This window comes from Pseudomyrmex gracilis, unplaced genomic scaffold, assembly GCF_002006095.1.
Source record: "Pseudomyrmex gracilis isolate BER0280 unplaced genomic scaffold, ASM200609v1 scaffold_131, whole genome shotgun sequence".
NCBI classification, from domain to species: domain Eukaryota; kingdom Metazoa; phylum Arthropoda; class Insecta; order Hymenoptera; family Formicidae; genus Pseudomyrmex; species Pseudomyrmex gracilis.
In genome coordinates this window covers 13,370-30,208 of record NW_018020715.1, presented here as the reverse complement: position 1 = coordinate 30,208, position 16,839 = coordinate 13,370, and the positions used below count along the sequence as shown (strand labels likewise).

General features: G+C 35.2%; 2 protein-coding genes across 3 annotated transcripts in view; one reads left to right on the top strand and one right to left on the bottom strand.

Moving 5' to 3' along the window:
* LOC109856699 (neuroligin-4, Y-linked) overlaps positions 1 to 8,936 on the top strand; it is a 166,694-nt gene extending 157,758 nt beyond the window's left edge. For both annotated transcript variants that reach the window (XM_020432269.1, XM_020432268.1), the window contains exons 6-12: positions 1,040 to 1,272; positions 2,081 to 2,293; positions 2,736 to 2,874; positions 6,522 to 6,673; positions 6,765 to 6,883; positions 6,990 to 7,120; positions 7,256 to 8,936. In XM_020432269.1, coding sequence (XP_020287858.1) covers positions 1,040 to 1,272; positions 2,081 to 2,293; positions 2,736 to 2,874; positions 6,522 to 6,673; positions 6,765 to 6,883; positions 6,990 to 7,120; positions 7,256 to 7,837 — 1,569 coding nt within the window. In that variant the 3' untranslated portion in view covers positions 7,838 to 8,936. The remainder of the gene's footprint in view (positions 1 to 1,039; positions 1,273 to 2,080; positions 2,294 to 2,735; positions 2,875 to 6,521; positions 6,674 to 6,764; positions 6,884 to 6,989; positions 7,121 to 7,255) is intronic.
* A 4,810-nt stretch (positions 8,937 to 13,746) lies between these two features.
* Positions 13,747 to 16,839, bottom strand: part of LOC109856697 (ras-related protein Rab6) — an 11,455-nt gene continuing 8,362 nt past the window's right edge. The window contains exon 6 of the mRNA XM_020432259.1: positions 13,747 to 15,410. Coding sequence (XP_020287848.1) covers positions 15,337 to 15,410 — 74 coding nt within the window. The 3' untranslated portion in view covers positions 13,747 to 15,336. The remainder of the gene's footprint in view (positions 15,411 to 16,839) is intronic.

Genomic DNA, 16,839 nt, shown 5'->3' with positions numbered 1-16,839 from the left:
TAGGAGTAAGAAAAAAAGTAGATGCTACTTTGACGCTGCTATACGTCCGAAATTTCCTTTTTTCAAAAATTGAGGTCCAATGTAGACGCTAAATTTCGACTCGGGTTTCCTTCTTGTTTTTTTCTCTCTCTCTCTCTCTCGAAAAGCATATCTCCTACTTACGCGCGAAATAAACAGCTCTTAACGCACGCGACAACAACTCCCGTGACAAATCGTCTGAGAATCATAGCGGAAGATATTTCAGAATTAACGCGCGTTTTACGCGCGAGTACGCGCGATCGTGTCTGAAAAAGGGTCGGACATTTTCCGACGTCATTTTCGGGCGAGAACGTACCGTCGGAACGAGCCGGCACCTTAACGAGAGAGACTACCTCACATAAGCCGACGTTCACACACACATTACACACATGCACACACACACAGACACAGACAGACAGTCGGCAAGATAAACAAGATTTTCGTGCATCGTTCAGCAGATTCAGCTTCCGGTTGGATACTACGTCCGTGATGGGTTCGAACCAAAGGCCGCGCGGTGCTTCGCTCGACGATTCCGCTTTAATTCGATCGTACGTGCAAATGAATTGCTTTAGCGCACGGTAATCGTCTTTGGAAATTCAGCCTCGCTACGCAGACGCGGCCGCAATCGAATATCGAATCGGTCGCTGACGAAATGGACGACACCCATGGTACGCAAATTGCCCACTCAATCTCGTCGTTCTCAGCGCGAAGGTTTTGTTTTCCACCGAAGCATAGAGAGAGAGAGATAGAGAGAGAGAGAGAAAGAGAAACGTTCCTGATTGCCGTCTCTCGACAAAATTATCCAGTGTAATTGCGTCGAGTACAGTGTCGTTACATGTTTACGTTTAATGTTTGTTGGTTTGGGGTTGGTTCTCACCCGGCTAATAACACCGCAAGCGCAGATAACACGCGCGAGGAGAAACAAAGAGGTGCGAAACGGGAAATTCGGACGTTTATTTCGCACTGTGCCCAGTTCCGTTCTCTGTAAAACTGGCTGATTTTGATCTTCTTTTTCGTATAGGTGGCCGGAGATCCTCAGGCGTTGCTCAGATGTTTGAGGGATGTGTCTTTGAGCGAATTGGTATCGGTGCCCGTTAAGGGATTGCAGTTCGCGCCGGCTTTCGGTCCGAGCATAGACGGCGTCGTAATCGATCCCGGCGATCCCGAGGATCAGGACTACACCTTACAAGTCGACACGATCAATACGCTCAACAACATCCTCCTGCGAAAGGACGTCGTGGCGAAACTGTCGAGGTATTCTACTATCTTTTTTTTTTTTTTTTTTTTGCGACGATCGTTATAACTCGCGAGATCGAGTTTCGAGATAAGAGAAAATAAATAGAACGGGGGAAACAATACCGGGGAATATCCCCCCCCCCTCTCCTCTCCTCGCGGGAATATCACCAAGAAAATATAGTATAGCATCCGACAGCACACAATCAGAAATTTTTGTTCCTTTTTTAGCCGGAAGATATATCGAAAAGTCGCGTGTATATATATATATATATATATATATACAGGGTGTCCGACAATTACTTTAACATCTCTCGTAGGCAGATAGAAGGAGTAAAACTGAGTCGAAAAGTCCTGAACCATTTTTTTCTATTATTTATAATAAAGGAGTAATTATTGAGTAAATTAGGCCAATCAGCGCCAATCTTTAGCCGAACGCACGTCAGTGAACCACACGTCTGATGAGCGCTCTGCGCGGCTCACTGATTTATTAAATAATTACTCCTTTGTTATATGTAATAGAAAAAAATGGTTCAAGACTTTTCGACTCAGTTTCACTCCTTCTACCTGCCTACGAGAGATGTTAAAGTAATTGTCGGACACCCTGTATATACATATTGTATATATATATATACACACAACGATGCAAACTTTGGGGAAAAAAATTAAACGTTTTTAAAATATCCTAAAATTCTAATAAAAGACTTCAAGTGTCTAAGTTTTTTTTTTTCACGTTAAACTTTTTAGATCTCGAACTTTGGTTTGGTCAAATTTATCTCGAAGTTTTTTGTAGATAGATAAGAAAACGAGAGAATTTCTGAATTTACAGGTACGATCTAATAGTCGGTGTTGTTCGCACGGAAGCGTATTTTTCGTTAACCGCGGACGATGCTCAGTACGGGATTGAGGCCGACCGTAGGACGAAGATTCTGCGTGAATTCGTGCGTAACACGTACACGTATCACCAACCGGAAATCCTTGCGACCATAATAAACGAATACACGGACTGGGAGAGACCTGTTCAACATCCCGTTAATATCAGGTAATTCGTTCCGAGAGTAAATATTTCAAATTATCACATTTATTCATCTTTCATTCATTTTAAATTAGCTATTTCTATTAATTATTTGTTTTATCGATCGGCAAACACAACACGCTGATAAGCTGTGACATTTAATTACACGCGTTGCATTACATTCGTCGCATTCATTTTTTATAATAATATTATGGATAGAGAATATTGTTTAAATAATGTTATTAATTATGCCTCATATAGAATCGGTGATTGTTTTAATTATTCAACAAATATCGCTACCTCCAAATAAAAACAAAGCGCATAATGTTACAATTTCCAAAAGTTTCTTTTAGTTATTTCTATTATCTATTATCTACATATATCTTCTACCGGAATTTTTGTGTGTGTGTGATGTTTCACGTACGGTATAAAAAATTACAAAAGGGTTTATCTATCTTTTTTGTTTTAGAGATGAAACTCTAGAGGCCTTGGGTGACGCAAATACGGTCGCCCCGGCGACGAGAACCGCGGATCTTCACAGCCATTCCCATAGAAACTCCTATCTCTACGTCTTCGACTATCAAACGAAATACGGGGACTATCCTCAGGTTTGTGATCATCTGAGAAACTACTTTTTCATCGAATATAGCCGCGGAATATCAAATTCAGATCGGAAAAATAAAAAGATATCGCGCGGAATAGAGAGAAAAGAAAATACATGTGTGTGTACGCACGTAAAGACATTTTTCTAATATTTTATCATATTTCTCAAATATATTTCGATATAAAATAATAAAAAAGCATTACGAGCTCTATGTACTGATCTTCAAGTACTTGAATAATATAAATGTTGAGTGTACAATTTGATTGGTTCAAACGTTTCGATCCTCTTCCGTGAATCTTCTTCGGTGAATTCTATTTGTCAAAACAATGATTAATTGAATGATTGAATAAAATAAAATAAATTGATTGATTATCTGTATTGTTACATCAAATGCGAAGCTGTTAAATTATGGGAAGATCGCACATCTCCTGAATCTGATGGTCAATATATATATATTTCGATATTTTTCTCTGATATTTTTACTTTCAAAAATATTATAGTATATATATATTTTTTTTTAAATATTATAGTATATATATATATATATTTTTTTTTTTTTTTTTTTTTTAATATTTCAAAGTGGCAAACCCGAGTCGAAATTTAGCGTCTACATTGAACCTCAAGTTTTGAAAAAGGGAAATTTCGGACGTACAGCAGCGTCAAAGTAGAATCTACTTTCTCTCTTACTCCTACATAAAAAAAGAGGAATTGAGGTTCAATGTAGACGCTAAATTTCGACTCGGGAATTTTTGCGATATAATGTCAGTTCGAAACACCGTTCGAAGAAATTGATTTATTTTGAAAGAAACTTCGAAACAAGATTAAAAAGCAAATTGATTTATTTGTAATATAAAAAAAGAAAAAGTTTCGTCTACTTACTACTCTGTTGTTGTATATCTTGTTTATTGCATACTTTATGTTCTATCTCCGCAAAGACGGAAGTTGCAATTCGCCGGAAACGTGACAGCATGGCGGTGTTGCTCTTGCTCATATCTGATTTTCCAAACTTACGAGAGGGAGGCGTACAACTCCCTCCCTCTCTCCCTCATTTCGCCTCCGTTCCCTTTGCCCGCTTCTAGTTTCGAACTTTCAATGAATTTCGGGTAGCGATTATTAATGCCACATATATTAGCAACATCGTCCCCTTTTCCCTCTCACGGGAGATGTCTAACAAGAAGCGGATGTGTGGAGGGAAATTCGAAAATTGCGTCGCAACGAGATGAGATCAGTTATTACCGTTGCGCGCGGAATTTCGGGGGATATTATCTTCTGAGAGATGTTCCTTGATGACCTGTATTAGAAAACGGTATGTGAAACACACACTGTGTGTTATTAAGTTGTTCGAATACCTCACGTGCTCTCGCGGTACCTACGCACGTGAAATAACAACCTGTGTTGCCGCCGAACTTCGATTTTATCGAAATTGAGTTTTCATCTTGTATATAAGTAAGAGAAAAAAAAAACATTATCTAAATATTTGTGTGAAAATCGCACAACACGCAAAAAATTTTCAAAAAGTATATATAAGAAACTTTTTCTTTTTTTTTATATTACAAATAAATCAATTTGCTTTTTAATCTTGTTTCCAAGTTTCTTTCAAAATAATCAATTTCTTCGAACGGTGTTTCAAACTAACATTTGTCGCAAAAATTTGAAATATATAGATATATAGATATTATTATTTATAATATTAATTCACTTTGAAATATTGAAAAAAAAAATATATGCTATAATATTTTTAAAAGTACAACATCACGTACGCGCGTGGTAATAATTCTTTTTTTCTTACAATTTTTCAAAGTTTTTTTTTTTTCTCGAGAGATCGCAAGATTTCTGAATAAACTATCGGCCTCATATTTATCCCGCCGTAAATGTGAAAAACAACACGGTGGAGGAAAGTCAAATTTTCAAGACGCGAAGGAAGAGAGAGAGAATTTCGGGGTATGGAAGATTTGAAATTCCACGTTTGCGCCCGGCACCTGAAGCTCTATCGCGCGCGCTTTTTCCTTTTCTCGCCTTCTCCCCTCCCACATGTCGTCATTTCTACCGGGGCACCTTTATACCTTACACCCGGTGCACTTTGCATACGAATATCGTCTGGCACCTCGACCTAGCGATCACCGTTGCCGTCACCGGCGAAATGAAAGTGCATTAAACGTTCAACGCGAGGGGCTTCTTCTCCTTCCGCTCTCAACCCTCTCCCTTCTTTCAGGAGTCAACGAAGAATAAGAACCGCGCGTAAACGCTACAACGAACTTATTGCGTCTTGCACGACTGCATTCAGAAAAAACGTTTGGGTTAAAGGTTGCGAAACACACGTTTCGCCTCTCGAAAATGCAACGCTACCTGGATATATTTGTTTTTTCTTTTGTTACATACACACGTCTGTGAAAAGTACGGATCGCGCACAACTCAACACAGAGATGGATTTTAATGCATTTGTACGTTACGTAACAGAGTTGTATAGAAATCTATATAAATCTCTATATAACTTTTCTGATTAATTAATTAATTACTGTTTGCTAATCAAGAATGATAAAATAAGCCGCCGTATAATAAAGTAATGGATAATTTATTAAATCGAATGTAATCAAAAGAGAGAGCGTTATTATTTCTCGATCAATGAATAATAATTTAATCAAGCGACCGGTTGATTACTTTTGAGTTTTGATTATCGCCATTATTTATTAACCGTGTGTTTAACAACAACAAAATAATTTCGACGATCGTAATCATATATATATATATATATATATATACGTGATTTAATTTATTTTAGCGATTACTATGCGATCATATTTTGCGCGCGGCATTGAATTGATTTCTGGAAATTTAATGCGCGCCTACTGGACGAAGAGAAGATTTGTTTCCCGCGTTATTTCTGCGCGGCACAAGCTTCGCGAATAACTCAAATATTTTTAGGATACGAGTTCGATATAAAATGACGCGCGCGCAAGTTTGTGGAAAATCGGCCGAGAGAGATTTTATATTTTCAGTGAGAAAAAAAAAAAAAAAAAACGGCAGTGCTACCCCAGCAGATTCCACGAGCGCTTTAGCACGACCGAGCGCGTGAAAAAGAGTCCTCTCTCCTATTTCCAGAAATACTCTTTTGAATTCCGCGGTCAGTTCCGCGGTCTTTACCGATCGTTTCGCTCCTGCATCCTGATGAGCCACCTGATTATGTTTCCATATGAATATGTTTTTAAGCGCAAAAAAAAAATATCACAGTCGACTCGACCGAGAAATTATATTTTTTATATAAATCGTCACTCCCTACGTATAATTACACAAGTGTCACATATGAGATTTTCAGTTTATCGCGCATAGTGACACTCAGAAAGTCATGTTCTTTGTGGTCACCAAGTATTAAAAAAAAAATATATTCATAAGTAAGGTTTAAAAATTTAAAACCAAAAGATTCCTTAACTAGGGAAACTATACTGAAGCTTTAAACTTTTAAACCGCTCTCCTCTAAAATTTGCGTTTTGGAGTTACGGGATTATACGTAGGAACGAAATGTCGTTTTAAAATATAAATTATATATTATATTATTTTGATATTTGATGCTTTATTATTTTATTTGTATAATATTATTTGTTTCTCTTTTATTTAAATATGATAAATAATTCGACTTGTCAAAAATGATTTCAGAGACCCGGTTGCATTCACGGAGAAGAACTGCCGTATTTTTTCGGGGCACCTCTGGTGGGTGGTTTGTCGCACTGGACAAAGAACTACACCAAAGCTGAGATGGCGCTCTCCGAGAGCGTGATACTTTATCTGACAAACTTCGCACGTACCGGGTAAGTCGTGAAAGAAGCGTCTCGCACGTTCGTAAAATAAAAAAACTCGAGCCGAGAGATGTGCTATTAACGATCGTTTAACCGTCGTCAGTAATCCGAACGAGGGTACTTCCGATTCGGGATCTCTCAACTCCAGACCGGAAAGAACCAAGTTGAAGAATATCGATTGGTCCGCCTACGAGGCTGTTCATAAAAAATATCTTAGCATAGGTAAGACATCGCGTGTTGTTGTTAGATCTCCAAGTAGATCTCTGCGATTTACAATCGGGTTTACGAAGGAAGAGCTAACTTACGAGTTGTGTTTGCAATTTTGTAGAACTGAAATCGAAGTTGAAAAATCACTACAGAGCTCATCGTCTTTCCTTTTGGCTGAATTTAGTACCCGACCTGCACAAACCCGGTTCCGACGATGTTCCTAGATCGCATCATCTTCTCGATGCCGAACAGGTATTGCGGAAAATCTTATTATAAAAAAACAAAAATAATTACTCAAAAGTTGTTGCATTCAAAAGAACAATTTAATCGCGCAGCGATCTTTGAATTGGACTACCTGAATTAAGAGAAAGTTTGTTGTCGTTCTAGGTACCGCCTAGAATTATTCAGAGGTTACCGACAACAGCGAGAACTACTACCGTGGAGGTAACTTCTGTAGAAAAAATTTCGCCCAACGTATCGACAGCGATTCCAAGCGAATTGGCCTTCGAGGACAGCACGGCGCAACCCGAGGACGGCTTCGCGGCTTATTCAACCGCTTTGAGCGTGACAATCGCAATCGGTTGCAGTCTGCTGATCTTGAACGTGCTCATTTTCGCCGGAGTGTATTATCAGCGCGACAAGAGCAACCATCAGCATCAGGGATGTTCGAAGAAGCGTCAGGAGAACGGTCAGATGCCGAATAATATTTGCGGCGAGTTGGAGACCAAGACCGCCGAACGGCATCACATTCAGCACATACCGCCCCCGGAATTCGCCGATCTCCAGAACAATACCTGTCACGTGCCTATGCCGCCACCCCCGCCGAAAAACACAAAACCCAGCAAACCTGGTCAGAATCTCATCATAAGTCCCAATCAGCTCCAGCAGGAAAGCCTGGCTATGAGCGGCACGGGAACTCTGAAGAAGGGACACAATCATCCTCAGGTCATGGAAGAGCTGAGGGTCTGACTTTAGGAGAGCGCGTGGCCATCGAATTAGAAGATGGCCACGATCGAGTTAGGATTCTAAAACCCGTGAGAAGAAGCCAACGTCAAAACAGAAATCAACTTCTCCGTTATATTATCATCCGAACCGGATCATGGATGTCATCGCCAACACCACAAAGAAAGAAAGCTCACAATTACCCTTCGATTATGCAAGAGCGTTTACACTCTTTGTTGTATAGAAGGTTCACACACGACTGTTCGCATTCCAAGTGAACTTGGTCGTGAAAATAAATTTAGGCTCGCGCTGAGTGTCGGGAAATCATTTCGACGATTAAAAATTTTTCATTGTTGCGACGACTCATTCGTCTTCATCTTTGAATCACGAACAAAAGTGAAATACAGACTCTAGTGGAAATTAACAAAAAAACAAATCTTTTAAACAGAATTAGATTCCTGAAAATTATCGTCGAGCGTCAGAAAATTTCTCCCAACGTTTTATAGAATTAACTTAACACACGAACGGCGCAAAGAAAGAATAGGATTTTCGAAATTCGAGCGAAAATAAGGAATTGTGTGCCTTGTGCACGTTGACACTCGACGGTGAACGAATGAGAGACAACTCTTCGAAGTTTTCGACGACGACGACGACGTTGTCACATCGACAGGAAGTGATAAAGAACAATGAGCAAAAAAAAGGACATCTAATATTACTCGAAAACTACGTGTTAGTGCAGGGGCGTAGCTTGAGAATTAATCCCGAATTGAATTGACAGCTGAATTGCTAGCACACGTTTTTACACAACAATTTATTAAGGAGAAACAAATCTTTGGATTTGATCCGTTTTCAGAAAACCGTTGCTTCCCTGTTCGCTACGCCCCTGTGTGTTAGTGGCAACACCATACTGTTATCGTTTTCTACCTTTCGAATTTGCGACCAACTGCCGAAAATCATATTTAGTCTTTGATAAATAGCCGAATTTGCATTATTTTACACACATACATCTCTGGACAACATTGATTTTTACTACTCCACAATTTGCACAATTTACTTTCAGTTAACTTTTTTTTTTTTTATTTTTGTTACTCGTTTTCAGTTTTTTTATTACTTGTTTTCTTGTTGTATCGTTGTTATTTATATTTTGTTTTTATTCAATGTTTGATAAGTTTTAAATAAATTTAATTTAACATTTTACTAAATATTTTAATTGTTTGTTTAAAAAAAAAACAATGTTTTTTTTTAAGCGTTTTATCGATTGTACTTCCTCTCCTTCCATGTAATATAGACTGAAGATTCGAATATTGAATCGTTCCGATATTTGTCCTCGTTCTTCCGAGTGATGATGATCATGATAATGATTCCAGTCGCCTCTACGACTATATTCATTTCCATGACGTCGATCGTTTAAATGCTCAATTACAATTTCAATTAACCCTTTCCTTCTCAGTGACTGCGTAACCGAATTTTCGCATTAAATCAATTTGCCTTTAACAGCAAAATTGTATCGTGACAAAGCGCGGAGAACACAATTTCGATAACTTCGTTACATTATTACGCAGAACAATATTCCCGTCTTTCTCGATAATTGTTTTGCAAATATAAAACAGAATTGATAACAAAATTTTTTTTTTTTTTTTTTTTTTTTTTTTGCAGAGCAACAACGTTCTGAGAGCGAAAGGGAAGCTAAGAGACGATCGCGTATCAATCGAACAATTTTTTTATACTAATATGGATATAAAAAAAATGTCGAATGTATAATCGTATAACGATATTTAACAGCATACTGCCAAACGATCGCAAATTAACGAGGGAAAAATTTGCGAATCGTTGATCGGAAAATCGCGAAAGGTCAGAATTTGTAGATAAAAAGTCTGCCGCAATATAACGCGAAAAAAATCACGTCGTTCGTTCGATATTTTACAAAAGTAGGCCAACTGTGAATTGATTTATCTAAAGGACTTATGCGAGGCAGGCATTCGCATAAAAATTAAAATTGATTGCAGGCCATTTCTATGACATTCACCAATAATATACATATATATATATATATATACATACATCTATTACCAATAGTAAAAGCTTTATTGTATAAAAGCTCTATATTCCCTTTGAAGTAATTTTATTATTTTATTATATATAAAAAAGAGTTTATATTCTTTTACTGTATTATATCACGAATAGAGAAAATTTAGAGTTGTCCTACTTTGATAAAATATTAACGGAGAATTGTTTTTTTTTTTTTTTTTTTTTTTTTGGAAATCTATACGTCAACACCGGACTATTGAAGGGACTATCGAGTGTTATATTTCGACTGTAAATAATTAATTAAGGTATTGTCGCTGATGCTGTTATGATGAGCGAAAGGCACCGAACAGTTTCGGGAGTTAGCTCTGGTTGTAATAATATTGTCGACGAGATGAAAACGATATGTCAGTGTAGTCGGACAACACACTGAACGTAATTTTAAATTTGTATATAATTGACATTACAATAAACCATAATAAACTACAATTCAGTTCAATATTCAATCTATCCCAAAAAAAAAGTTCGTATGAAACAAAATTTTTGGAAAAAACAAAAAATAGAAAATTTAGGATTTTCAGAAATTTTCGGGAATCTCCAAAGAAAGCGGAAGAAAGTTTTTTTTTTTTGTGGTTTGTATTTGGTGAACATAAAACTTTATTCGCTTGTTTGTTTGAAGCTCTACGGTTTAAATACTGTAGTCGCGACACACATTTTATGACAAGTTTTTGCAAAAAACGTCGTTCAACGAACCTCGATTCGAACTAACACGAGGTTTTTCATCTAAGACACAAGGTACAAAAAAGATGGGGTTGGTTCCTTTGCCTTCGACAAACAAACCCTGCGATCAGAGAAACGCTTTCAGTTTTCGCTTCAGCAGTTCAAAAAAAAAGTATTTTTATTTGCTCTTTTCGTCAAGAATTTTATCTTACGGTTCACAAAGTTCGAATTAAAAAATCAATCTTTAAGCGTACAAACACATATAAAATCAGTCGAGTCTTCCTCGCTAAGTTATCTATCTATCGTTTTTTTTTTTTCGTTTTCATTCTAATAACGCAAAATCTAAAACGCAAAAAAGAAAATCTCAAATTATATTTCTCTTTCACGTGGCAGCAATTAAGCAAAGATTTGTCTCTCTGATCGCGGTTTGTCGCGTGGACAAAAGCGACTTTGTCCGCACAAGACTTGCCTGTTCCCTAATCTCGTTTACCATGTAATACGGTACAATCTGTGCGTGGCTACAACTACGTAGCACGAAGCTGAAACAATAATCCGCCATTACTACTCGACTAGGACCTTGCTTTACGCTATATAGCAAACAAGAAACAATAGCAAAATCATCATTCATTCTCCCACGACCCGACGACATAACCAACTCCTATAACAAAGTGTTCGACATATTTATATATATATTTATATATACTTTTGTATATATATATTAATAAGTTGTATAAATGCACTTGAGGCTCCGGTCTAGCCGGAACGTTCGTTTTCGATTTATCTCTCTCTCTCTCTCTCTCTCTCTTACTCTCTTACTCTCTCATTCCGTCTTAATCTCAGCCTTGCTCAGAATTAAATGCCGCTATTGAATCATCCCCTTTCGGCAACTCGTTAAAAATATCAAATAATATATATTGAGTTCTCAAAAATTTATATCAATATTAAATAACTATATTGTAAATATGCGTGTATATATTTTCAATCTTACACAAAAACACCTTTTCTTAATTTTATATTAGTTTTCTCATGCCAGAGAAATTAAATTAATAGCAAATAAAAATGTATCAAAAAAAAAGAAAACAAAATACACATCCAAAAACCATCAGCAATCACGCGGTCCTAGTAAGATATTTAATTATATCACGATCAACAAAAAATGATCTACCTGATTCGCTACACGACGATCATTTCGACTAGATCGGTATACTTCGGTTTACTTATCAGTTTACATTATCAGAAGGACATTGCCCGCAATTTGTTTTGTTTTTTTTTTTTTTTTTTTTTTGTATCCTTCGATTCTTCGAATATCTATATTGCGAAATGAATACACGTTGCTGTTTTTTTTTTTTTCGCTCTAAGGACTAAACTGCAGTCTACTTTTTTTGTAATAAAAACTGTTTATAAATTTACGAATTTCAATCGTCATTTATGAAAAAATGTGTAAAATATTAAAGAGATATTTATAATATATTAATATTTTTATTATCACACACACACATATTCCTTCTCTCTCTCTCTCTCTTTGTTTCTTTTTGTTGCAGTCTTGATTTATTGCGGGCAAATGTCTTCGTCTGCAAAATAAATAAAGAGGAGTATAACATTTAAGGGCGGATCTCTACAAGAGGGAGTTCCACCCTTCAAAATTCTCATGTGGCATTTTAAATTAATCCTATAAAACTATGCGATATTTAAATCAATTTTACGCGCTAAATAAAACTTAAATTCTCTTTAATTGTTTTGGAAATATATTTTTGGCGCTACACGCGCGCCAAACAAAATGTTGAGCATTAATAATCCATTGAAAATTAAATCAACTAACTGTATATTTAAATATATATAACAATAATATTTTTCTTGTGATGTAGAAACGATTTTGATAAATCCAAATAAAATATTGTGCAAATTTATTTTAGACGAGCAAATTAAATTCGGATCAATCGGTCTAAAAAAAAATTGGATACGTTGTAATTATTATTTACTTTTGGTAGAGAGATGATTGAGATTAATTTCACGTGAACGTTGGGTCACTATTATTATATTTGTGCTAAAAACTCATAATCACAGTAACATACAAATTGAACATACACACGAGTGACGATTACGACGAGACAAAGCTTCGCGTGAAAAGTAATCGAGAATTATTTTTTTTTCTTACATCTTTTCTCTAGTTTAAATTACGAAACCTTATTAGATCCGCCCTCGAACGCGTTGCATCGGTATAGTGTGCTCGAGAAAAATCTATCTCGCAGTATATATATACATACATATATACATTTATTATTATATATATATATATATATTTATCTATATATATACTATATCAATATTGCTGTGCGACATTGTCGAATTTTTAACGCTACACAACACGTTATATAAGGACTGGCTAGAGAGACAGTTCGGTATCTATCCTTTCGCACTCGCGTCCGTCTCAAGTCGCAAAAAACATTTCACGGTGCACATCAAAGTTTCTTAAAAATGTTTTAAATATGTGTACAAATAATTAAGCTAATAATGCACATGTAAGTAAAACAATTATTTTAGTTCTTTTTTTTTTTTTTTGTACGACTACGTACAAACGTTGTGTCAAAGTATGTGTTTTTATATTAAACTCAAAATATCGCGTTAAGAATTATAGATACTTTTGCAATATGAAAACAACGTTAACAATATGGACTCCATATACGCACATTTGTCGGTAAAAAATAATTTCGCAATAATTTTTGTTCTCGTTGACTTTTGAATGCAAAGGGATAGAAACGTTACCTACAGGGCTTGTAGAAATTTCTCGCGTCAAGCATGGTTAATAATTGATTTATTTTCCCCGACAAGAGTCTCGATTAAATCGTTTTTCCTAGAGAGAAATTCGACAGGTGTGTTTGCGTTTGGCTTAGCGTAGGCGTTTCATTTTTTTTTGTACAAACGGCCAAACAGGAATATATATATACGACGTGAGTTTAAAAAATGTTCTCACACTTTACTCACACAAAAATCATTAGAATGAAACAACTACTTTAAGATATACAAAATTTACACATCTATATGTATTATTCATATTTATATATGAATTTTACGTAAGAATATAAATACCAATTTGTATAAACAGAGGAACGAATTTAATTATACAATTTTTAACTAATTTGTAAATCTAAATTTTTATACACAATAGATAGATGTAAATCAATACTTTTTTTTTTTAAAATAAATAGTATACATATACTATTTAATTTCGTAACGTTTCTATTAATATATAGTTTAATACATTTAATAAAAAAAAAAGAGATTTAAAAGGCAGTGACTTGCAATCAACAAGGGATTTTTTACGAATGAGTTTGGTCGTTTGTGCACACTTGCGTATTCTTCGTTCAGCCTACAGACTTAAATCTCGTTATCAAGTAGAGTTTCACTTATTATCAAGAGATATCGAAAAACGTCTATAAAGATTCGTAATATGTGGTACACATTATAAATATCCTCGAATGAACAACACCTTACTGATAAACGTGCTGTCTTTAAGAAACTCCGCGAACTCATCGTAATTAGCTTATTTAGCGACTTAATTAACTCCACCAAGGAATGATTACTTTCAGTCGTGTAATGCTGTCTCTGTGTTTTTTTACCTCTTCTCTTGTTTTTTTTTTTTAAATACACAAACAAACTATCCTTCCGCAAGCTTCGGTGTGCGTTTTTTTTGTTTACATACAGAATCTCTGAACAAAGAGACAATATGTGTGTGCTTAAACTTGGAAGGATGTAGCACGATGATCTCCACTAATCGCAGGCCAGATGACAAATTAACCCTTTTTCTCCACAGCAATCATTTAATCTTATACTTGACAATATTGCAAATTTTAATCATAATCGCTCTTTGCGTAAGAAGAAAATTTAATTTTTGGATTAATATAATCAATTTGAACTAATTTTGTTAAATTCAATTTTATTTAAAACTCGTAATTAAAAAACTATTTCCGAATCTTCTCTAACGATAGTTAGAGTTTACGTTGCAGATAAAAGGGGTCAATTTCGAAGATTAAAAAACGGTTTTTTTTTTCCGAACAATGGTGATATGTAAGATTCGCCAGAAGCCGAAAGATATTGCTTGCTATTTTACTTATTTGATCTCCTCAACTTTTTAGTGTCCATAATTATCGGTGATTTTTAACGAAATTTGTAACAAAATAATTAAATGAACAAACATAAATATAAATTATCACAAATGTATAACTTTGGAGTAATACTACGAACGAGTATAACATATACTTACAAAATTATNAATTAATATAAAATTCCAATTATACTTGTAATAATTGTGAGATTTTTTTCGATTAATACAAAATTCATTACTTGTGATTTTAATTCAACGAAGGTTTGTTATCAAATATGTAAGATATAAAACACAAAAGAATGTATGTGTGTACATGTGTGCGTATGTGTTTTAACTAAAAGAGCAGAGGACTTTACGTGGAATCCGCAGCTATCATCGTTTCAAGCTTAAACGTGAAAATACCCTGATTAAGGGTGCGATCCTCTTTTCTTCGCACAAAGCCGGCTCGAAAACAATGCAAATATATATAGCAAGAGGTATTAAATATCGCTCGAGTTCGTCTAGTAGCACTTGAAACGATACTTAGGGCCCGAGGTCGGCGACAAAGAGCCCCTGTTCCCTTAACGACGTCAGAAGAAGCCAGCAGCGTCTCGCAATAGTATGATGATTCGTATCGGGAGATTGACTGCGATTTTTCCGCTTTTCCTGCACTCTCTTTGGTTATTGACGATGAATCTCCCTAGCAAATGCATCCGCTCTCGCCCTCCGATTCGGAACCGGTCTGCGTCGATGATTGGGTCTGCAAGTCGACAGCTGCTTTTGTGTGTTAAGGCATAGGTAGAGGTACATTTTCACCTTTGCGCTTATCATTAACCCGGCCTCGCACTTCTTGAGACGCGCGTCTTAAAACTTTTTAACTAATATAACAAAAAACAATTATACGTCTCTTAAAAAAAAAAAAAACCTAATTTCGTACACTATCTTTCACTGCTGTAACAAGAGGTAAGAAATGCGTTCGACAAAAATAAAAATACTCAAAAAACTGATGCAATTTTTGCAATTTGGCATTGTTATTGGTCAGTTAAATACATTATTGCATTTGGTAAACATTTCATTAATATAGTCTTAAATTTAATGAATTGCTGCGGTTGTGTGTGTTGATGCTCCGAGACAAAACGTTACTATTTTGGACTCTTACAAATCAAACATCAAACAAACACATACAGTTCTTATGAACACTACATGTAATGAGAGAAATTCTTTTATAATAATAACTTTTCTACTATTATTTAAAGTTTTAGATATTTATCTATCGGTTAAAGATATATCGGTAAAAATTACCGCTGCAAAAGCATAAATTTTTTTTTTTCCATTCGTGTAATCAAGACTCTTTTTTTTTTTTTTAAATAATAATTCTCTTTTTGAGAGTTTTTTTTTAGGATCTCATGTAATTGTACACGTTATCGCAATTTAACTTCTGCACATCAAAGCTGAAAAAGGTGATATTTGAAAAGCGTATAAAAGTTCAAAATTGGGACGGAAAGATATTCTAAAGCTATCTTCTTTATATCATGAGGTCTCTCGTATATAATATATTCCGGAGAAGCAAGATATCGCAAAGTATAGAAAGATTATGGAATAGAATATAGACTTTCGACTGAATTAAGACCAAAATTAAAATGTAATAAGAAGTAATTTTAACTATTAAACCTATTTAACGCGACATAAATATATAATATCATCTAATAAAAAATTATTAACTTCGTATAAAACACAATTTCAGATATTTCTAATCAAAAACGATGTAGTATTAAAAATATTACTACAAAGCATATTTTTGGTATTAAAAATATTACTACAAAGCATATTTTTTATAAATTTACATTTTATATATTTATACTCAAAAAATTCTAATCTAACAACAAGATCGCGATCCAAAATTAAAATTGGAATTATAAACACGTATACACAAACCAAAGTATACGCGAACAAAAAACACTTTAAACGGATGTTTAAAGTGTTCTCTCCGATGATAAAGACAAGTTAATAAAAATAAAGGAAAAGTGAACAGGAAATGAAGAAAATGAAGGAAACAAAAAGGAAAACTAAAAAGAAACGTATACAGGGTGTTTCAGAACTATGGGATCAAACTTCTAGGGGTTATTCAGTGCAACAGTAGAAAACATTTGAGTATAGGGACCCATGTCCGGAAAAGTGTCACTACCGCACTACGGCCCTAAGA